The sequence below is a fragment of the Haemorhous mexicanus genome, chromosome 12, assembly GCF_027477595.1.
Source record: "Haemorhous mexicanus isolate bHaeMex1 chromosome 12, bHaeMex1.pri, whole genome shotgun sequence".
Classification (NCBI taxonomy): Eukaryota; Metazoa; Chordata; class Aves; order Passeriformes; family Fringillidae; genus Haemorhous; species Haemorhous mexicanus.
This window is the reverse complement of record NC_082352.1, coordinates 21371863-21387226: the sequence shown is the minus strand read 5'-3', so window position 1 is coordinate 21387226 and position 15364 is coordinate 21371863. Positions and strand designations below refer to the sequence as shown.

The window sequence follows — 15364 nt, the reverse complement described above, 5'->3', positions numbered from 1 at the left end:
TCATGGCGGGGTAACTCAGGTGTGTCCTCGGGGCACTCAGACGGATGTGTCCCACCTGCTGCTGCAGCCCCACCCTTGGGGTGCCCTCTGCTGCCCCTGCGCTGCCAGCTGGCCGCACCAGCGGGCTGGCTGCGCTGGGAGGGGCAGAGGGGCCCCGCCCACCGCGATCCGCCCGAGCTGAACGGCGCTACCGGGTCTCGAACCGCCGGACCCGGGGCCGCCTCCGCCGCTCCCCGCCCCCCCCTCAGCCTCCCGGCAGCGCGGGCGGGGCCTGGGCGCGCGCCCGGGCCTGATTGGCCGCTGATGTGTGAAAAGTGGCGCGCGGGCGCGAGCCCCGCTCGTGGTGGCGGGAGAGCCGCACGTGGTGGCCGCTCGTGCGGGCCGCGCGCAGCAATGTTCGGGGGCCGGGCCAGGTGCGTGCGGGCTCGGGGCCGCGGGGCCTCGGCATGGGCACGGCCACGGCCCGGGCACCGCCCGGACACCGCCCGGCCACCGCCTGGGCACCGCCCGGCCACCGCCTGGGCACCGCCCGGCCACCGCTCCGGCACGGCTGGCCACCGCCCGGACACCGCCTGGCCACCGCTCCGGCACGGCCGGTCACCGCTCGGCCACCTCTCCCCGGGCTGCCGCCGGGGCAGCTGTCCGCTCCCCGGTGGGCGAGCTCGCTCCCCTGGGTGGGAGGGCGTGTCCCTCCGTGCGCCCCTCGGGGGTTGGGAGGGTGCGGCTCTTCCTTGGCTGCGGGAGCCAGAGCTCCCGGCTGCAGCTCTGCCGGTGGCCGTGTCCTGCCTGCTCGCTCCCGTCCCTCCCCGCCGGCCGTGCGCCGTTGGGGGGTTTCCGCTTTGGGCAGCTGCTTCCCTGTTCCCTCTGCAGCCCCCGTGAGCTGGGAATCGGCTCATTGTGAACCGGAGCCCTTTTGGCTGCACTTTGCAGTCCTGGGGCTTTGCTGCACAGAGAGCCAGCTGCCTTAATGTCACCTCTCCATCCTTCTGCTGGAAACGCCCTGCACGCCTCTGCGTGGCGGAGGCTGTGCTTTAGCTTATACGTTAAATGGCTGTTGGCTCAATGCCCTTTTGCCCCTTATCCCGCCCAGTCCTCTCTTCCTGGACACTTCAGAGATCTGGTGGCAGGACCCACCGTCCCTGCAAGCGGAGGCAGCGCCCTGGGACGTGGCAGAGGTGGCAGCCGTGTGCAAGGCAGCAGATGAGGGCTCAGACCCGAGCCCCCAGGAGGGGAACAGCACGGAGGAGCAGGATGTTCAGGACCCGGTGAGTGCCTGCCTGGATGGGGAACCGGCTTTCCCTGGTGCCCAAAGGAAATGGGATCTTTTTACACCTGGGGTGTCCCTGCTCCGAGTGCTGCTCGTGCAATTCTTGGATTGGGATTGGGATTCAGGAGCTGGAGGCCATCAAAGCCAAACTGCGGGAAATAGAGAAGGAGGATGAGAGGCTGAAGGAGCTGCAGCTGGAAGCTGAGAACCACCTGTTCATGAGCTCAGAAGCAGGTATGGGTTGTCATAGGGCACTTTTGTCCCTCCCCAGGGACACCTCTGGGGCACAGGGTGACAGTTGGAGAGGCTCTGCCTCTCTGGGCACCTGGGACTGGACACAAGGTGGGTGAGGGGGGTTCCAGGCCTGGTTTGGTGCTAAGGCACATTCTATCAGCTTAACCTCCTACCTGTGTGGGCCCAGATGTAGTAAATTAATTTAATTACATTTAATTCAATCAAGTAATTGAGTTTATTACCAACAGCCCCAGTAGAAGAGTCACTGTGAAAAGAAAAGGGGCAAAGGGGTGGGGGAGGAGGCACCAGTGGGAGGGTTTGGATACACCTGGATGTGAGAGGCATCTGAGGAGCTCAGGGGTGGCTGTGCTGGGAGCAGACAGATGTCCCTCTGTCCATGACAAATCCCTCCTCTCCACAGCTCTCTTCCCACTGACAACCAAGGAGAAGATGGAGGCTGACCAGCGTTCCATCTACGTGGGCAATGTAAGTGGGAGCCCCAGGCACTGCTCAGTGCCCAGCTGGGGGTGTGTCCCAAATCCCTGGTGTGGGGCCCACCTGTGCCCCCCAAAGCCTGGCTGCTCCCATCCCAGGTGTTTCTCCTCTGCCCAGCCCAGCCTGGGAACGTTGGCTCATTGTCTGCCACTTGCAGCTCACCTGTTGCAGGTGTCAGCTCCCCAAAAGCCCCCTGGAAGCTGTGGGTTGTGTGGTGTTGCTTGTTCCTTCAAAACAGGGCATGTTGTCTGTTGTATTTGTGTTCCAGGTGGGAGCACTCAGCTGGGAGGGTTCCCTGACCCTCAGCATGGGCTGAGCTGTGCTGGGGGGTGTGAGTGGGGCCAGTTGGGCCCTTTGCCTCCCTTGCTGAGGTGTGGATCTGCTGCCTTGAGAGGCTGGTCTAGAACAGACCAGACAGAGCTAAATGGACAAAATAGGTATTTACTGAAAGGCCTTAAAAGGACACACCTTGGGCAGCACAAGAGGCTGGCCAGGGCTGCACCCAGGTTGAATCCAAGATAGAGCCCAGTCACAAGTTTTTACACTTTATAAGTTTTGGTTCATCTACATATTGGGTTCAACTGTCCAATTACAGCTCCAGGTCATGAACTCCCAACCCCCTGGCTTGCCTCCTTCCCTTTGCTGTTGTTTGTGCTTTTTTGGGTAATGGTTGTCCTTGATTCTCCAGCTGGGAAGGGATTGTTTTGTCCAACTACCCTGTGAAGAGAACCTACTAACACCTCATAGGAAGTTTCCGAGTTACACACCAGGCAGAAGAGAACCTGAGGAATAGAAAAGCTAAACCCCAAGGCATCAGGTGCCAGAGAGTTGAGGGCTGGGGCTGTCATTGCAGGTGGATTACGGGGGCACAGCAGAAGAGCTGGAGTCTCACTTCAACAGCTGTGGGCAGATCAACCGCGTCACCATCCTCTGTGACAAGTTCTCGGGCCACCCCAAAGGGTCAGTGCAGTGTGCAGGGAGGGCTGGGGGGTCTGCAGGGTGTCCCTGGGGCTCTGCTCACACCATTGCCCACAGCTATGCCTACATCGAGTTCGAGGAGCAGAGCTCTGTGAAGGCTGCGGTGGAGCTGGACGAGAGCGTGTTCAGGGGCCGTGTCATCAAGGTGAGAGCTGGGGGCGCCCTGGGGGGCTGCTCCCCCCGTTCCCAGCCCTGCCTGCCTGGGGCTGGCCCAAACCCCAGCTCCAGCAGCCCCTCCCCACCCTGCAGGTGCTGCCCAAGAGGACCAACATGCCCGGCATCAGCAGCACGGACCGCGGGGGATACCGGGGCTGCTTCCATGCCCGGGGAGGGCTGGGCCGCTGGGGGGGCCCCTACGGGCAGCAGCCCCGTGTGAGAGGAAGAACCTACAGGTGAGTCTGGGTGTGGGGGCTCCTCAGGTGTGCAGCAGGATGGGCTTCCCTGTGCCCCTCCCACCCTGGCATGGCTGGCAGCATGGAGGAGGGCTCTGGAGGGAAGGAATATCTGCAAAGTTGGAGTTGTCACCTGCAGGAATTTGGGGAGCGGTGGGCATTGCACTGCCAGCCTGACCAGTCCCAGAGCTGCCCTGGTTTTGGGGGTGCGGCCCAGGGTGGCTGTGCAGGAGGGGGGTCCCAGCCCTTGGAAGGGTGAAGGAGCAGGGAGTGGTGCCCCTGTGCTTCAGGGTGTTGGTTTTGTTCCTGTGCAGGGGTCGGGCAAGGCTGCTGCCTTGGTATTTTCCATACTAGAAGAGGCCGGACTGCCTGGCAATGCCAATGGGACTGAAACGAGGAGATGGGATTGGAGAGATTTAAAAATATGCCTGCCCAAGCCAAAAAACAGATTAATTTTAAAAATGCCATCTGCCTGGCCGTGAGGATTACTGGTGAAGCCCCGTGCTGGGCTGCAGGAGGGAAGATGGGATCTGCTCCATCCTCCCAGCACCCAGGAGAGCTCATCCCACCTCAGCTCTGCCCAGGGGGTTGTGTTTGCACAGAGAACAGGCTCATTCCAGAGAACACTGTCCTGGGAAGGGAAGAGCTCTCCCAGATCATCAAGTCTCATCCCATGGAAAAGGGCTGTCCTGGAGGGCTTGGTTTGGCTCCTGTCTGACTTGCATGCCTTCCACGCCACTGCTTGGCCATGAACCTCCTCAGCTCCTCCTACAGCAGCTGGATGCTCAGCCTTCTCTTCTTCTAAGAGCCTAAAGACTGTTTCCTGTCCCAAATCCATGGCAAAAGTTTTGGGTTGCAGCTCCAGATCTGATTGCTGGGGAGCTTTTCCTTCATCAGCCCTGGGTGTGACCTTCCTCTTGGGAAGCCTGATGTGGTTTGGGTTTGGTTTTTAGCTCGTTAGGTTTGTACATCCAGGACAGGGAAAAAGCATCTCTTGTTTCTCTGGAAGCCTCTGTATCTCTGTGGTACTTCAACAAGACCTGGGTATCACAAAATCCTTCCTTTTTTTAGTTTGGCTGTCAGCAAACCCCTCTTCCCTCCCTCCTGCTTTTATTCCAAGCTCCAGGGGTCAAAGGGTGCTGGCAACTCCTCACTTGCCTTTATTTCTTGCATAGCAGCATTATAGAATCGCCTCCAGTGGTGCAGGTTTGGACTGGTCTCCCTCTTCATTCCCATCACCATTCCTGCTCTGGAGTCACATTTTGGGAATGGTGGAAGCCCTGCAGGAGGCTCAGGACCAAAGAGCACCACAGGAGCTGGGTACCAGGGAAAAGAAGGGTCCTGGCTCTTCCCCTTCCTGCTGGATTTGTGTTTGTGCAGCCCCATGTTTTTAAAGGAAAAGCTTTGTGTTAGAATGGGCAGGCTGGGAACCTGGGCAGACAGCATTCCTGGGAGAAGTTCTGCATGGAAATGGGTTTTATTATGTAATTCTCCCTCTAATCTTTCAGGATCCTTGGTTAGGATTCCTCTAACCCAGATGCAGCAGATGCAACTGACTCCTAAAGCAGCTTTTCACAGCTCAGGGGCATTGCCAGGCTAAAAATCCCACTGATTTTTTTTTTTCCCCTTTAAGATCTCTAGACTTTTTTTAAAGCTTGGGGCCTTAACTCTTCATGTTGTGTTGATATTGTCCTCAGAGCTGCTGAGATTGACCTTGATTTGAGCTACCCTTAGGCTTAGACTATAAACCAGCTTTTTCTAGGGCTTCTGTTTGATAGGATTATAAAATTTTGAGGCTTATTTTTAATAAAAAACTACTTTGGGGTGTTTGGACTCTCTTGTGGAAGAGGCAACATTGAGCTGCCATCTCTGTGAGTGAAAACAGCCAAATTTTTTAGATGAAAATGTTTGTGGATAACAGTGCACAGCTGTGCCTTGTGGAGATGGTGGGAGAGGCTTGAACTTCCCATGATATTCCAGGTGGTTGCTGATAAAATGTACTTAAGTTCTGTTTGAGAAAGTATTTGTAACTGTTACTTATTTTTAAAATAAATGATCCTGCTGTGTGAAGTTCATGTGCAGTTCTGGCTTTCTCCAGGCTCCTGGGGTCCCCTGGGGCTGGGCAGGTCTGTTATTTTTAGCTGGTTGCTGTGGTTTTGAACCGAGGAGGTGCTTGCAGGAGAGCTGTGTGTGCCTGCTCCTGCCTGCATCTCCTCTGCTGAACCAGGAGCGATGGAGCTGGGGTGCTTTTCAGTGCAATTTGTGCTTTATTCCAGATAAATACCTGCCACTGATTTGGGAGTCTGTAATTAGAGCAGCAGGGAGCTGCAGGGGAGGAGATGCTAATGGAGATGAATTTGGGATGAGCCAGGCAGCTGTGCAATCCTGATGGCTTAATCCATGTCTGGATTGGGTGGATTTATTCCAGCTGCTCTACCTGGGCTGGCAGTCACTGTGCAGTGTCTGGGTGAGGTGCAAAATGGTAAGAGCAACCTGAGTCACCCAGAAATCAGCCCAGGCAGGGAAACTCCTGGAAAGGTTTGGCTTGGAAGGGACCTTGGAGCTCTTGTTCCAGGGGGCTTGGAGCAGCCTGGGACAGTGCAAGATGTCCCTGCCCATGGAGTGAGGTGGCTTTAATGTCCCTTCCCACCCAAACCATGCCATCAGTCTGTGAGCAGTGCTTTGTGTTTGCTCGAGTACAAATCCAGGCAAACCTTGCAGGTGTCAGGTTTATTTTACACAGAACAAATTTAAATTATCACACAGAATGGAATATTTACAGCACTGCAGGCATGCTCCTGCACACAGGGAATGTTTCCCATGGGGGTGGGAAGGGCTTCAGCACACCTGCATCATCATGGAGTTCACCATAGTATCAAAAGCTCTGGAGAGGGAAATAAACAGATTATTAAAGGAAGCAGCTCATTCTGCACAGCTTTTGTAACAAAACAACTTTCTCACCCTGCCTCTGCCTGGCTTTCCCTAAACTGGACACAGGGTTTTCCTTTTTACAGCACAGGCTGTTGAGGGATTAATGACTTTTAATGAAGCTAAGGTGTAAGGACAGGTCTTATCCTGGCTGCTGCTCTGTGTCTGCAAAGTTCTTCTTGCCTAGGCCATAGAAACTCCTAATTTATTGAAATTCCCTGTGAGGTTACAATGGGAATGGGGGACACTGACCCTCGCAGGTGAGGAATTCCATGTGCTGCATGTTTGTCCCTACCCAAGGATAAAGTACCCTGGATAAGGGCACTTCACTCTTTAGCCTGTTCTACTTACTACATTTTAATATTCACAATTATTAAATCTGCAAAAGATCTCTAGGACCATCAAGTCCAACTATTGTTACTTCTATTTTCAGGTAATTTTTTCTCCCCAAAAAAATACAATTTCTTGGCTTAATATTTGTAACCCCAGTTCTGAGGTAGCAGTGAGAGTTCAGGAGAACTTTTTATGACACTATCAGTTTTTCATGAACAGGAATGGCCCCAAACCAACATCACTGTTCTCATTAAGGCTCTTAGAGCCCACACACCTGAAATGGCCAACCACAGGGCTGCTCCTGCGGCATCAGAGGTGCCCTGGAAATGCCAGGAAGGTGTCAAAGAGATCCATGTGGACAAGCCACTCACCTGGAATGGATCCTGTCCCCAGGGTTATAGAAGGGGTTACACATGATGTCTGTGTAGGAATTGTGCAGCTTCCGGAACATCTGCAAAGGGAGGGGAATTCATCAATTGTTGGTTCCTCAGCAGTCCTGAGGAGCTGGGAGGAGCAGCCCCAGGGCTGGCTCTGCTGTGGGACACTCACACTGCGGATCTCGTTGTCCCTCAGGGCCGTGTTGGAGGAATCCACCACCATGACAAACTTCACCTTGGAGTTGGTCACGTAGCCGTACCTGGGCAGGGGTCAAGGACCTGCTCCCACACAGCCAGAAACCAGGCTGGACTGTGCCCAGAGGGGCACACTGAGAGGAAACATGGGGGAACCTCCTCATGCGGGGCAGACTCGGAACTGTTCCCTCTGTGGCAGGGACAGCACCCAGGGAATGGCTGGAGCTGTGCCAGGGGAGGTTTAGGTTGGATCTCAGGAAAGGTTCTTCCCCCAGAGAATGGTCATGCTCCCCAGGGAATGGTCATGGCCTCAATGCTGCCAGAGCTCCAGGAGAGTTTGGACAATGCTCTCAGGGGTGCCCAGGGTGGGGTTGGACTGGATGATCCCTTCCAGCTCAGGATATTCTGTGATTAAACTAAACCCACAATGGCCTGGCCCAAGGCTTGACAAAGATACACCTTGTAGTCTTCAGTGGGGTAGAGGAGCCCCAGGTAGAGCTCCCTCTGGTCCACCAGGGCTTTGCCCATGGCTGAGATCTTCTCATCCACCACATCCAGCGAGGTGTGCACGGTGTAGTGGAACTTCAGCTCGTTCTCCGTGGGGACACTCCGGATGTACAGGGGGTAATTCTGGGAGCAGAGCAAGTCACACTGCCTGGGATCTGCTGCTGCCAGAGCTGGTTAACCCTTTATGTTCCCAGCACAGCCCCTCCCCACGCTGCAGCACCTCTGGAGCACAGCTGTCCCCATGGCAGGAGATCCATTGGCACTAGCAGCACAGAAGGCTCCAGTCTCTGTGCTCTCCTGCTCCAGCAGAGCCCGCGCCTGTCTGTCCCAAGGAAAACCCTTCTCTCCCAGCAGCAGGACAGCCCAGAGCACCCTTGCACTGTGCCTGTGCCGGCTGCCCCACCCCTGCTCCTGCCCAGCCCATTCCACCCCAGTGGCTGCCCCCCTGCCCCTGGCTCTGCTTCCCTCACCCCCATCCAGACCCCAAAACTTGAGATCCTGCCCATTCCCCTCTCATACCCCACAGCCCCAGTCCTGCTCAGACCCTAAAACCAGAGCCCCTCTCCCCTCACCATTCCCCACACCTCACTGATCTCTTGTTCTCAACCCCACAACCTGAGGCCCAGCCCCTCTCCCCTCACCATTCCCCAGACTCCACTGACCCCTGTTCCCCTCTACCCCACAGCCTGAACTTCACACCTCGCTGCTGCACCCGGCCCCACTCAGGCCTCATGAGGCCATCTGGGCCCGCTGTCCCCCCGGGCCCGCACACCGTGTCCAGCTGTCCCCGTGTCCCGCGCTCCCCCCGGGCCCGGACACCGTGTCCCGCACCCCGTGTCCCGCTGTCCCCCTGGGCCCACACCCCGTGTCCCGCGGTGCCGCACCTCCTTGGCGATCACGGCAATGCACACCGCCATCTTGGCCCCGCCCCTCCCTCCCGCCGGGTCACGTGGGCCTCGGTCACGTGCGGCGCGCGGGGCGGTCACGTGGCGCACGGCCCGGTTGCCATGGCGAGCGCGGCGCCGGGGCCGCGGGGCCTGCGCTGGGCCCTGGGCCCGCTGGGGCTCTGCTGGGCCCTGCTGGGCCCCGCCGCCGCCACCACCACCAACATCGTCCTGCTGCTCATGGACGACGTGAGTGCGGCACCGCGGGGCCGGGGGTGGTGTCGTCCCGCGGGGGGGGTGACATGGAGGGACGGGTGTGCGGGGCCCGGAGCGCTGTCCGGCTGAGGGGGGACCGGGAGCCGGGCAGGTCCGGCCGGAGAAGGGCAGGCTGGCAGGGGGGTCTCATCAATCCGTACAAATGTTCCCGTGGGTGTCACAGGACGGTGCCAGGCTGTTCCCAGTGGTGTCCAGGGACAGGAGGAGCAGCAGCGGCCGTGAACCAAACCACGAGAAGTTCCCTCTCAAGGCGAGGGAGAGCCTGTGCCCATGGAGGGTGGCAGAGCACTGGCACAGCTGCCCAGGGATGTGGGGTCTCCTGTCTGGAGCCATCCCAAACCCACCTGGACGTGTCCCTGTGTCACCTGCCCCAGGTGTCCCTGCCTTGGGCTGGATGATCTCCGGAGCTCCCTTCCTACCCTGATGATTGTTGGTCACAAGGAGGGGCTTGGTGGCCTCCTGAAAAACTAAACAACTAAACAAGGAAAGTAATTCTGCTCATTATGGCTCTCTGAACTGGGAAGAGAAAAAATGACAGTAAATTATTAAAGAGCAGAAATTATCACAGTCTCAAAATCTTTTCAGTTTTGCACCCTTGGCCACGTGGATAAGGAATTATATTCATTTCCAACACAGTCAGGTCGCTGCCATCCAGCCAGTTTGCTTCTCTCCTAATAATTTCCTGTCACCTTCCAGGTGTGTTTGTGGTGGAAATGTGTTTGTTGCTGTTTGAAGCTCCTCCAGGAGCCCACGAGAGTGGGCAAACCCTTCCCCTTTTGCCAGTTTATCCTGCCCATTATTCCATGGTGTTCCCACATTCCTGAGCAGGAGAATCCCCTGCTTTTCCAGCCAGCTGAGCCTCTGGCAGGGAGGCCCGGAGTCCCCAGCCCTGGAGGTGCCCAAGGAAGGACTGGAGGTGGCACTCAGTGCTCTGGGCTGGGGGCAAGGTGGGGACTGGGCACAGCTTGGACTCAGAGTATTTCCCAAGCTCAGTGATTCTGTGACCTCAGTTTTCCATTCAAGAATATTTCCCCCTCCCAAGCTGGCATTTGTAATTTTCCAGAGGAAAGTTCACTGGGACAGGGGTTCTCCCACTCTGGAAGTGATGGTACAGCACGAGGCTCCTGTCTGCAGCTTCTGTGAACTATTGATTTATTTAATATGTTCATTAAAAACACCTCTCCCTGGGTTTTTTCCCCTTGATCCTCAGGGACTCTGGAATTAGAGCCACATGAGATTCTTTTTGTCTTCCTTCCTTAATGATAAAGAAAACTCAGGACCTTGGGGGTGAATCCATTGGATGCACTTTAATCCCTCGTCCCATTAAATGGGGAACCATTTAATTGCTCCTTAACTCAGAAACCATCTCTGCAATGATTTCCTTGTCCAAGCTGATGGCACCAGGTGGTTCCCTGAGGATCTGCGTGCATCCAAGGCTCCCCTGACACACACCTTGCCTTTCCCAAAGCACAGTGGAATCCCCAGCACCTGTGGGTGCCTAATGGCTCACTGAGCTGCTCCCTTCCAGAACCTTCTGCCTGGAGCTGAGCTTTTCCCAACAATGGTTTCCTGCAGTGAGCACTGACCCCTGATGGGAATGTTGTGGTTCTCCTGGTGTGTGACCCCTTGGAGTCAGGAGGAAGAGCAGGGTGAAGGCACAGTCCTGCAGATAAGCCCAGGGACTGGTGATGCCTCTGGCAGATTCCTCTGGCTTTTCAAACACTTCCTTGCTCTTCCTACAGTGCTGCTCTGGAGTTCAGGCCTTTCCCTTGAGTTTGCAGTCCTGCAGAGGGACAGATCCAGAGGCAGAGGTGGAATCCTGGGCCTCAGCACAGCAGGGCAGGCACTGAGGGCTCAGACGTGGCAGCTGCACAGCCCTGAGTAAACCACGTGTAACTTCCTCTTCCTCCTTGCTCTGGGTGTGCCCCAGGCCTCTGAGTAACAGTGAAGGCACTGGGCTTCTTGCAAGTGCTTTAATCCCTGTTAATAAATCATTTAATCCTGTGTGTGCCTCAACTTCTCACCCACCAGGGGAAAGTGGGAGAGTTCCCCGCTCCACAGGGCTGGCAGAGATCATTTGTGTCACATTTGTGAGGTGCTGAGCAGGGAGAGGAGCACTGTAAAACTTTATAAATTCAGGGGTGCAGTGAAAGTGTTATGTGGGCCCAAAAATGTGGTTGTGGAAAGGACTTGGACATCTTCTGGTGTGTTCCTTTTACAGATGGGCTGGGGGGATTTGGGAGCTTTCGGAGAGCCTTCTAAGGAAACCCCTAACCTAGACCAGATGGCTGCAGAAGGGATGCTTTTCCTGGATTTTTATACTGCCAGCCCCCTCTGCTCTCCCTGTAAGTACACTGCACTTGGAACCACGTCAGCATGAGAAACATCTCCCTCTGAGGAGTTTGGGGTGTTTGCCAGCCTCTGACATGGGCTAACAACCAAAGCAGTGCCTGCCCTCAGGCCAGAGATTGCATTTGCTGCTTTGATCTTGCATTTTGCTCCCTTCTTTTTTCTGTTTGGATTGGAAACCCGACAGCTCTCAGTTTGTACAAAGCACTGCTTCAGTGATCAGTGCAGCTGAAGGAATTTTGTTCCATTTCAGTTCAGCGCTCCAGCTCCAGTCACTGCATTTTTTTCATCTTTCTCATTTTGGGTTAAACAAAGCAGGATCTGATCTGTTGCTGGACGTATTTGGTCTGATTCTCTTGGCTCTGATGAGACTTTCATGCAAGGAAAGGCAGCAGTTTGTGTCCTGCTTTTGACCCTGGTGTCTTACAGGGCTCCTGGGACAGGGACAAGAGATAAAAGGAACGTTTGGGTCTGGGAGAGGCAGATACTTTTCTCCTTGTTGGTTTTTTTTGAGGTGGTTTCTTTTTTTTTTGCTTTCTTTTTTCCCTCAGACCTGATTAGCTGCCAAGAACTGAAGCAAAAATGAAGAACAGGGGCTTTTTATTTTTTTATTTGGGCTCTCATTTAGGATAGCACTTGCCAGTGTGTTGATGATGTCCTTGCTCAGAAAAGGCATTTAAAATATGCTGAAATCCTGCTAAGCCAGTGGTGGCACTGCATATTCTGAAGTTAAACATCTGTTTAAATATTCCCTGCAGTCAGGACTTGACTTTTATTGTCAAAGCTGGACAGCTCTTTCTTTGTATTTCATGATTTTTGTTCAGTCAAGCTTGAAAACTTAGCCTTGAGCATCTAATCAGTTTGTGCTAGGATTTCCTCTTAAAGACATGATAAATATATATATATAACTGAGCTGTAAGGGTTACTCCATTGACTAGTCAAAGGAATGACTCTTCAGTGTGGCTAATTTAATAAAGGGGCCAAATTTCAGCTGTAATAATAAGGAATAACTCAAATGATGCATCAGAACTGATTCTCCCCATGGCTCATGGGAGAGTGGGAGTGATTTAGTGGCTGGCTGTGACAAGAGGATATTGACACACTCCAGTCAGTGTGCAGCCCTCATCCTCCTGCAAGAACCTGGATATTAAGCAGAGAATGGCTATAAGGAAGTGTTTGTGTTGTTTGCAGCAAGGGCAGCCCTGCTGACAGGCCGGCTCCCGGTCAGGAATGGCTTTTACACCACCAATGGACACGCCAGGAACGGTAGGAGCCTCATCCCTCACCTCCCTTCCTCTCCTGATTTCCCTCTGGGCCTTGTAGGACGCTTCTCTTTGGACAAAGGGGATCTTCCCCATGGATGTTGCAGAGGGCCACCAAACCCTGTTAAGTGCTGGTAATAAGTGTGAATTTTATTGCTTCCTCCTCATCAAGCAGAAAATCCCCTCAAATGAGGAGGATAAACCAGGCTGCTCGATCCCTTTGTTTCTGCTGGCTGAGAAATGTTTCCTCTGGGCAGGGGAATTGGGGTCTGGTGAAGGAAAATCAGGTGGGGGTGTAAAACCCACAGAGGAGAGCTGGCTGTTCACAGGTTTATTCAGCAGGCAGATTTCCACCCAGTTTCAGAGCAGCTTTCCATCCCTCGTGCCTCTGGTGCTTCCAGAAAAGATCCCTGGGTTGATTTGGGTCCCAGAGTGACAAATGCCATGTGCTGGGACAAGGCTGGGCAGGAAGCAGCAGCCTGGGGTTGATTCCCTGAGCACAGTCACACCTGGGAGCCTCAGGGGCTGAGAGACACTCTTCATTTCCTTCAGAATCACAGAATGAATTAGGATGGAAAAGATCTTTGGGATCATCAAGTCCAACCTATAGTATATCAGATCAGCCCTTGCAGTCTGAGCACCTTTGTTGGTTATCTGAGGAGAGGGCTGCCTTCATTTTAGAAAGCACAAAGCAAATTTGCAGCATGAAGACCACCCCTAAAGCACCTGATTTTCTGTGCCATCTCCCTTTCAAGGGTCTCACCCCCACTCTGGGGTGGCAGCTCTCTTTATTATTTGCCCTCGTGCACATGTGGATGGAAGTCTCCCTTTGGTCTCCCTGGATCAATTTATTCTCTCCATGCCATGGGAGGACTTCCAAGGAATGGCATTGCTGGGACTCCAGATGAATCTGTTTCTGATCCAGTACATGAGCTGTGTGCTGTAATATTTTGAAGAGTCAGAAAGGTGTTTTTGATTTGTTTTCCACAGCATACACACCACAGGACATAGTAGGAGGAATCCCAGATTCTGAGTTACTGCTTCCAGAGCTCCTGAAGAAAGCTGGTTACACCAATAAGATCATTGGCAAATGGTAAATTTATTTGGAGGTGTCTTGCTTTGAGATTTCACTCTGTGTGTGTTGGGAAGGAGCAGCAATAAAACAGAATTACAGGAAAAAAACCCTGTTTTGAAGCTCAAATGTCCAACTTTGGAAGAAAGTGTGATGGATCTTCCCCCTGCTGGGATCAGTTCCTGAGTGTTCCCATTACAAGTGCTTACATATGTCTTCATACAAAGAGTTGATGAGGTTTTATGTGTGTATTTGTATTTATAAACTCCTCAACTCTGGGCTTTTATCCACACCTCACACCACTTATTTAATCAGAAAACACCAGGATATTCTGTTGGAATTTGCCTTGAGCACCTACGTGGTTTTTATCTTTGACTCTTGCTATATTTTGGGACTTTATTAGTGAACTAAATTCCTGTGGAAAATAACAGGAATTTCTTTATCAGCTTCATTTTTAAGTTAGGGTTTGAATTGTGGTTGGATTCACCTGCTGGAGTTGGGAGGAAAGCAAAGCACCCTAAGACAGTGAACTATTTATCAGCACAAATCCAGGCAGGAGAGTGGCCCTGAGGGATCAGCTCAGTGGGCTGGGTGCAATCAGCTGCAGTTCAGTGCTAATAAATGGAAATTCATACACCCAGGGAAAAGGAATAAACAAGGCAAATGCAGATTGGTGCCAGTTCCTTGGGAAAAAAGGCAAATCTGGAAGGACCTGCAGCTGTTAGCAGGAATAGGACTAAGTAGGAATGTGCAGGGCATTATTGTGCATCCAAAAACTTCTCCTGGTCAGGGCTGGGAGTGATACCTGCTCCCTGGAAAGGTGTGAAGAATTGCAGGTAAAACTGGAGTCTCATCCTGGCCTTACAGAGGTTTTCCAGCAGAAAAGTCTCTTCAGGGTGTCCTGTGACAGTAAATTCCATGGTTTAATTATAAGTTTGCAAGTTAAGTATTTTCCATGACCAGTGTGGAATTTGTTGTGTTTCATGAAATCTCGGGTTTTTTGTGCTGTAAGATGCAGAGAGTGGTCTGGAGCTCAGTCATTGTTTAGTGTCTCTCTAAGTGCTTTTAGGGCTTTTGTAGAATAAGATGTTTTTCCATCTGCCCTGTTGTAGGAACAGCCAGGAATAACTTTGTGTTCCCACATCTACAAAAGGGGAAAGGGTGGAATCCTGCAGGTCAGACCTGCAGTGGCAGTTACATCACCAAGCTGTAACCAGAGCTGAAATGAGAATTCTTTCTGTAAGAACTCACTTTGGAACAGCTCAGAGTAACTCCAAGGATCATTGTACTCCAGGGAATGCATTTTATGCCCTTTATGCTCAGAAGGTGCAGAGAGGGATGGCACAAAGTGGACAGGGGGCAGAGCCAGCTTTGTGAGGGGAGGATGGAATGGTTAAATAAACATTGACCTGCCAGGATCCCCTCTAGAGACAGAGAGCATGGGGATTCTCTCTCTTCAAGGTGCTATAAATGCAGGAAATGTAGAATTTGCAGTAAAAAACCTGGAGATTAGAGAGGAGCTTCATCTGGAAGTTAAGGATGGAGGATTTTCAAGCTGCACAGTAGAGAGGAGCTGTCATCAGGAGTAGCTTAATGTGTTTTATGTCCACATGTGCACACAAAAACCTCATTTCATTTCCATTCAGGTCTCTTTGTACCATTTTGGCAGCGTGAATGCTCCATAAAGGGGATGAGGATGGAATGGTGCATTTCATGAGCTCTGCCTTGTGTTTTTACAGCTCAGTGGGATAAAAGGGACTTGTCATAGATCAGAATCCTTAAGTGAAACATTATGTGCATCTCTGCAGTGGTTTG

General features: G+C 53.2%; 3 protein-coding genes across 3 annotated transcripts in view; 2 read left to right on the top strand and 1 right to left on the bottom strand.

The window, feature by feature from the left end:
• The first annotated feature begins 446 nt into the window (after positions 1 to 446).
• On the top strand, positions 447 to 5436 carry PABPN1L (PABPN1 like, cytoplasmic). The gene is made up of 9 exons (XM_059857675.1): positions 447 to 652; positions 871 to 875; positions 1036 to 1265; positions 1393 to 1501; positions 1923 to 1987; positions 2850 to 2956; positions 3032 to 3119; positions 3224 to 3366; positions 3681 to 5436. The coding sequence occupies exons 1-9, from the start codon at positions 447 to 449 to the stop codon at positions 3718 to 3720; spliced, it is 993 nt and encodes a 330-aa protein (XP_059713658.1). The 3' UTR covers positions 3721 to 5436.
• A 645-nt stretch (positions 5437 to 6081) lies between these two features.
• TRAPPC2L (trafficking protein particle complex subunit 2L) lies at positions 6082 to 8689 on the bottom strand. Its single transcript, XM_059857526.1, has 5 exons — positions 8591 to 8689; positions 7657 to 7829; positions 7177 to 7264; positions 6999 to 7078; positions 6082 to 6250 (listed from the first exon to the last, which is right to left on the bottom strand). Exons 1-5 carry the CDS (start codon positions 8621 to 8623, stop codon positions 6205 to 6207), a joined length of 420 nt encoding a protein of 139 aa, XP_059713509.1. The 5' UTR covers positions 8624 to 8689; the 3' UTR covers positions 6082 to 6204.
• The window catches only part of GALNS (galactosamine (N-acetyl)-6-sulfatase), a 43167-nt gene continuing 36485 nt past the window's right edge, over positions 8683 to 15364 (top strand). The window contains exons 1-4 of the mRNA XM_059857525.1: positions 8683 to 8839; positions 11088 to 11211; positions 12407 to 12481; positions 13468 to 13570. Of these exons, the coding sequence (XP_059713508.1) occupies positions 8714 to 8839; positions 11088 to 11211; positions 12407 to 12481; positions 13468 to 13570 (428 nt within the window). The 5' untranslated portion in view covers positions 8683 to 8713. The remainder of the gene's footprint in view (positions 8840 to 11087; positions 11212 to 12406; positions 12482 to 13467; positions 13571 to 15364) is intronic.